Raw genomic sequence first — 6,766 nt, forward strand, 5'->3', positions numbered from 1 at the left:
CTGTATTAGGGAGTATTGTTACACATATGAAATCAAAACCAAAGTTAACTTGGAGAGAGAGAGAGGGAGAGGGAGGGAGGGAGGGAGAGAGAGGGAGAGAGAGAGAGGGAGAGAGAGAGAGAGAGAGAGAGAGAGAGAGAGGAGAGAGAGAGAGAACCTGCAGGTTCTTTTAGAGATACTAAGTGCAGTTGTGTTGTGTCAAGTTGAAAACTATGAAATGTTTCCTGTTATGTTATTTCCTGAAACAGTATAAAATAGGATTAATAATGATACACTTAATAATGATCAGTATTCTAGTTTTGGCAGACTTTTGCAGCCACACATAATGAACTGTGACGCTGTATTGATGTCCTGTTGAGTCCATATGGTCTTTAGCAACAACTGAGTCCGACCTCTATGTAGCAATAATATTGTGTTAACATTTAAGTTTACTGTGTTGCTTGCTGTGTTTTTGCTTTTTACTGCAGTACAAAGCTGTGTGTGTAGGAATGTAGAGTAGGTTTGGCTGCAGGCACCGTCCTGGCACAGAGCACTGGACAGCTTGGACCGAACAGAGTGGACATACGGTGGTCAAACCGTGCAGTCATTCTCCCGCCTTGTGTGTCTTTCTGTGTGTTCCTGCAGTTTTTGAGAACATTAAGCACGCACATGCAGATGAATTTGAGCATATGCATGCATAGGCAGGCTCATATGTGCCTTTCACTACAAGAAGAAAGTAAGAGATCTGGACCATAGCAGAGAATACAGTATGCAATAATGCATTTGGTTATGGTGTATGTATATGTATTAGCTATGTCCATGTTTATCTACTAAAACCTGTAAACAGGCCAGCTTTTTACCACTTCCTATCAGAAAGGTAAAACTGATGTACATGATATCTCTGTGCAGTTTACCAAATCTCTGAAGCACTTTGGGGAGGAAGAAGGGAGGATGCAACCCGATGAGTTCTTCGGGATATTCGACACCTTCTTGCAGTCGTTCAGCGAAGCACGGCAAGACCTGGAGAACATGCAGCGACGTAAAGACGAGGAGGAGAGGAGGGCACGAATGGAGGCCATGGTGAGACACACATCTAGAGAATAAACCAGCAATGTGGAAAGAACTCCAATTATGTTGGCAAAGAAAGAATACAAATACTTATTTTAGATTTAAGATTTTAAATCACGTGTTTAAAGCATGTGCTCAGGTGAGTTCTTCTACTCCCCTCTGTTTCTGTCTTTGTCCCCTAACTTCCTGTCTCCATTTTCCAGCTGAAGGAGCAGAGGGAGCGGGAAAGGCGGGCCAAGAAGAGCGGGGCCTCAGACGAGGTCGGTGGGGAGTTTGACGACCTGGTGTCGGCGTTGCGTTCCGGTGAGGTCTTCGACAAGGACCTGAACAAATTCAAGCGTAACCGCAAGCGCTCCGTCAACCAGCTGGTGGAGGGTGGGGGCCGCGAACGAGCTGTCACCAAGGTCAACTACTAGGTCAGGAAAAGGAAGGAAAAAAATAAAGACAAGATGCCTAAATTCTGCCGTGGTGTAGATCTCTGAACACCTTTAGTCCAGGTCCTCGAACGGTGACCAATGACATTGGAGAGGATGTAAGTAACGGCTGAACTGGACATGTAGCGACATGTGTGGACAGCCACGCCGTTTTGAAGGATGCAACACTCTCCTCTGATTGGTCTTGTAAAGCTATTTCCAACCCGTTTGTCCTGGACGATCTCCTGAGCTGGACGAAGAGCAGTTGGGATGGATGGATGGACGGACAGACCACTGTGACACATTATCCCATATCTTTTGACCATATCCCTTTTAACACTGTGCTCAAGCTTCCAGCTCTCTATCACCCCGTTTTTCACTGCTCTTTTTCTTCTCACAACCCTTCCGCTGTTCCCCACTAAGTTCCTTGGTGCTGGAGCAGCACTATCTTTTTGCTATCTGGCTCTACAACACACAGGACATTGGGATCAGCCAGTCACACTGTACATAGACATGAGGCCAATAGAAAAGATTGGAAAAAGAAGGTGTGCAGGGGGAACTAAGCCATAACCTCCACAGTCATGGTTGCTTCAAGTTTTCCCGCAGGAAAGACAAATTTTTCAGCCACAGAACAGGTCGATGTTCATGAACTTGCCCTGCTGCAAAGAAGGGCGTGCAGTCAGCAAATCCCAGAATGCTTTATAGGCTTCTGAAAGAGAGAGGAAGGATACGCAACGGAAGATTCATCCCAATGTCCTCCTCCAGCACACAGCATTCCCTGGGAGTAGATCCCGTGCTGCGCTTCAGATACAACTCTTCTCAAGGAAACAAACGGCTTCTCAGCTTGATCCACCTGACAAAATGTCGACTGTGCCACAAGGGTCAAGCCTCACCTACACTCTTTCAGCATTGTTCTGGCATTAATCAGTGCCAAAGCAAAGAGAAAACAATGTAAATGTATTAATACAAAACAATACTGCAATTAGGCGTTGATATATATTTATATTTAGATGCAGACAAGCTAATTGCAAAGATGTAGAGGTTTTTTTATGTTTTCATGGCATTTGGGGGTTTTGTACACGCAATGCATTATTTGTTGGTGTTGCAAGTTCACATTGCTGTTGAAGTGAATTTCTATACATTTTGCGCTATGTAAATAAGACTGCTCGTCCTTTTCTCACACCTGTATGTCTCGTTTGCACTGTAGCTTTTCTGACAAACTTTAGACTCGTAGGTTTCCACAAGCCGATCTACAGTGTCCTCTCTGTACTTTAATGACCTTTATCTGTAACAAAGATAATGAAGGAATGCCATATATGATTTTAAACCTAAAGGCACAATCTGTGGTTAGTTTACAGTCATCTTCCTGCTCAGCTGCCAGTGTGCATGGTTCACATCTGAATGTCATGTCCACTACATCTGCTGCAACTAAAATGCAGAGCACAGGGACTCGCAGAAGTGGCCAAAAGGATGCTACAACAGTTCTGGTAGGGCCTTTAATTATTCTCATCCATAGTGTCTGTAGGATCTGTTCCACTGGTGCTAAAACAATGCGGTCTCTGGACAGAGCCATCAGTACAGTTAAGATTCTCAAGTTAAACTAGGGCTTATTACTCTGTTACCAAGATTCAGGCATTTCTGTGAGTTTTTATTTCAGTTGATGTTGTAATCTCAGACCACACCATGTGCTGAGTCTGTTATTGTAAAGTCAGGGTACAACAAAGCACTTAAAGGGTTCACAACTTCTTCTAGTGGCTTGATCAGCTTGATCAGTTAGTTAGCTAGGGTTCTTTAATGGTGTACATGGACTCTAACAGGAAGACAAAAGCCTCAGAGAGACTCACAGAAAACAGTTTCCTTCCAAGTTCTCTCACGCGTTTGTTTACATAAGGCTAGACCCCGTTACTATGGGCAACCTGTTGCCAAACAAGAGTCAGACTCACACACTGATGCCAACCTAGGTCTCCTTTTTGAAATATTCAATGTATGTTTTTTAAATGTGTCTATATATGCATTTCTAAAACCTTAGCAGGCATGACAAAAGCTGCAATGTATGGGCTCGCCTCGGTACAACATCTTCTTGAAGATGGACATACAGTAGTTTGCTATAGGAAGTGTACCCAGGGAGAGGGGCTTTAATGCTGGACTGAGGGCTCAGCTATGGAATGAGCCGCTCCTGGTCAGTTCTGAGGGAGATGAGGAAACCGATAAAAACAAAAATCATATGCCACATTTGAACATCCGTCTTCATGTAAACAGGTAGAGGGAAACACGTGAAGTTCATATGAAAGATCCTGGTATCTGTGAGGTGTCCGACGTACTGTGGGAAGATTGGACTTCAGAGCAAATTGAAAAATTGGCACATCCTGTGTTTAATGTCCTCTGTTTGCCCATTCATGCTTCATGTTTTCTAATAATCCAGAATTACAAGAGGGACAGCATCTGAGGCTTTTTCTCCACAGCTTGGACTATATGCTGTGTAGATTGGTTGGTTGAGTTTGACAGATTTGCCAAAGGATTAGCACAACAGTCCCTGGTTCAGATTGTAAGGGAGAGTGAAGTGGTTGTTCTCATAGTAACACCAAGGACTCATTACAGTTCATTTCTTCTTTCTTCACATTAAATTAGAGGAATTTTCTCACTGCACTTGACTCTGTAAGCACTTGGTGTATTTACAACAGTCTTACGAGAGAAGAAAATACATTTTCAATGTTGATTCAGTTTTTATTTAATTTACTGTGTTCCTGAACAGACTGATAGCCCTAACACTCACTGCTGTATGTCAGGAAGATCTGCGCAGTAGCAATGGCTCTCCCCGTCTTTGTTCATCCATTCTGCAGCTTTTCCGTTCTTAAACATATTGAAGTGCCTCTGATCACACGTGGACCATTGGAATTAGATCAGTTGGCGCCATCTTGTGGCTTGAGAATGCATTTTGTGTTACACCTGACATTACAAGCTGGTAAAAGCAGTCCCCCAAAGTGTTAAGACGATGTGACATTTGCTATATAGGCACAGAGGTCAAGTCCAACAGGTGTACGTCATTGTGGCTGCCATGTCGTCAGAGAGGTTTGACCTATGACCTGTGCAGAGAAAATCATGCTCCCTTTTCTCCGAAACCTTTCCTTTTCCCTCCAACTGAAGCAGAGAGAAGCTGATGTGTGGTTGAAAAGATGATGTGAGTGCAGAGAGGACCGTTGCGTTCCCATGTCCCACACACACAAGAGATTAATTGGTAAACCAAATGGATTCAAACTTTCAGACACTTTTGAAAGATCAGAGAAGTCCCTTAAATCCTGAGGGGAAAATGACATATGATTGCCTATTCTTTAACCAGCATCTCATGTATATTTGAGCTATTCTATTTCCTAACCTCTGCTCCTTTCCAGTTAATCAGAGTTAGTATATCAGACTTTGGCAGACCCTTTAAACTCTTAATCCAGAGCTTTAACCCATATTGTAGTGCAGACTATTTACTGAGGGGTATTGCAACATTGTCAGTATTATTACATGTTTATGTTGTTACATGTTTGGATGTTTATTTGGCCATTGACTGGCTGATTTTGGAGTGTACAGATGGAAATCAGAGGAATGAAATTAGTAGCTGTTCAATGCACTTTTATTATGGGACATTTCCATTAGCAGCACCATTTTGAGGGCTTCTATCCCTCCACACATGAGAAGGGTGCAACGAAAGAGTGGTGCAAAAATGAAAATAAATAAATAAAAAAATAAATAAAAAACATGGTGTGAAGAAGAAAGAGAGAAAAAGGCCAAGTGTGGTTGGGGACTCCGGCTGGGCCGCTGGAAACACGATATCAGTCAGTGTGTTGGATGGCAGGGATTTGTGGGGACACTCGTACAGAACAGGAGTGTACTGAGTCTTAAATCCTCACCTGTCTGTGTCACCTTGGTGTGTAAAGGTTCTGACACCACCACATTTCTGTCAGATCACGCACTTGGTGTCGACCCGCATGCCTAAAGAAGGGTGCACAAAGTGTGACGTGTTGACTTTAACCTTTAATAGAAAATTGCTTGCAATATGGAACACACCTGTTACACAACAGTTTGTACTGCCTGAGAAAAGTTGCACCCAGTTTTAGAGCTTGTATAATTGAGAGGAGTCAGTATTTTTATGGTTGGAAAAAAAAAAGTATCCTCCACCGAAAGATGTACAGTTGGAAAAAAAAGAAGCATTTTGTACACCATTCTTGATGTTTGAGAGAAGTTAAAAAAGATCATAACATTGAGGAATGTTCCATTTTCCTGTAAATTGTACCTCTATTTATTTGCCTTATTTAGTTTGCTATATTTTGTATGTACACACAGCATTACAACAAAATGTTATATTAAAAATATGAATATGAATAATTAAACTGTGGTCCGTGTATGATGGATAGTTTGAGACTTGTATAAGAATGAAAATCCTTTTTTCCCATTTCTATAATTTTATTTTTGTTTTGTATTTTTTTCTCACCCTGTGTCTTTTGTAGGGTTACAATAAACTTTTGTCCCTTCCAGCTGATTGTTTATTGTCTTCTTCACAATCATTTATTGAGGGGAGGGTTTGGGTAACAGGTGTATTGACACAGAAGGTGGTCAATGGTCTGTGCTGATGAAGGAGGAGAGAATGATGTCTACCTGCTGACACTGTTGGAGGAGAAAATATATATTCATGCTCCAAAGCTGGATTCTGTGGTCTACAATCTGTAATAGTGCTGACACTATTAGTGAATTCATTGATTAATAGCAAATATTGATCCATAGATATAATGGTTTAGCAAGAACAATGTTGCTTATATATGTATATATATATATATATTATATGTATATGTTATATTATTATGATATTTTATAGACCTAACACTAAATAGCTTAATTAAAAAAATATCAATTGCCAAAAATATTCATTATCAATAGCAAAGAACTCCAGAATGGTGTTTGTATTATTTTGTCTTTCTTGTATGTAAATTGAAATGTTTGAAAACAAATGTATCATGAATACTGTCAACATCAGTATAAAATGTTTATTAATAATCAATAATCAGTGCTGATGAGATTAATTATGATAAACATTACAATGAATATCTATTATTTCCTTTGAATGATATTGTGGTGTAGTTCCTCAATGTGACCACTGGGGGGCAGTGAACACTTATCACAATCATCTACAGGTGTCAACAACACACAACAACATCAGTGCTGGTGAACAACTTTTGGAATCAAACAGAACAGCAGTGGAGTTTCTAATATTCTGTCCTTCACTGTGTAGATAGACATTAATGGTACAGAGGCTCATACTGTTT

The 6,766-nt window shown here is 41.1% G+C and overlaps 1 protein-coding gene across 3 annotated transcripts in view; it reads left to right on the plus strand.

The window, feature by feature from the left end:
• The window catches only part of daam2 (dishevelled associated activator of morphogenesis 2), a 99,269-nt gene extending 93,289 nt beyond the window's left edge, over positions 1 to 5,980 (plus strand). For all 3 annotated transcript variants that reach the window (XM_051393135.1, XM_051393148.1, XM_051393141.1), the window contains 2 exons: positions 889 to 1,059; positions 1,251 to 5,980. In XM_051393135.1, the coding sequence (XP_051249095.1) occupies positions 889 to 1,059; positions 1,251 to 1,463 (384 nt within the window). In that variant the 3' untranslated portion in view covers positions 1,464 to 5,980. The remainder of the gene's footprint in view (positions 1 to 888; positions 1,060 to 1,250) is intronic.
• The last annotated feature ends 786 nt before the right edge of the window (positions 5,981 to 6,766 follow it).

Source organism: Dicentrarchus labrax, unplaced genomic scaffold (assembly GCF_905237075.1).
Source record: "Dicentrarchus labrax unplaced genomic scaffold, dlabrax2021, whole genome shotgun sequence".
NCBI classification, from domain to species: Eukaryota; Metazoa; Chordata; class Actinopteri; family Moronidae; genus Dicentrarchus; species Dicentrarchus labrax.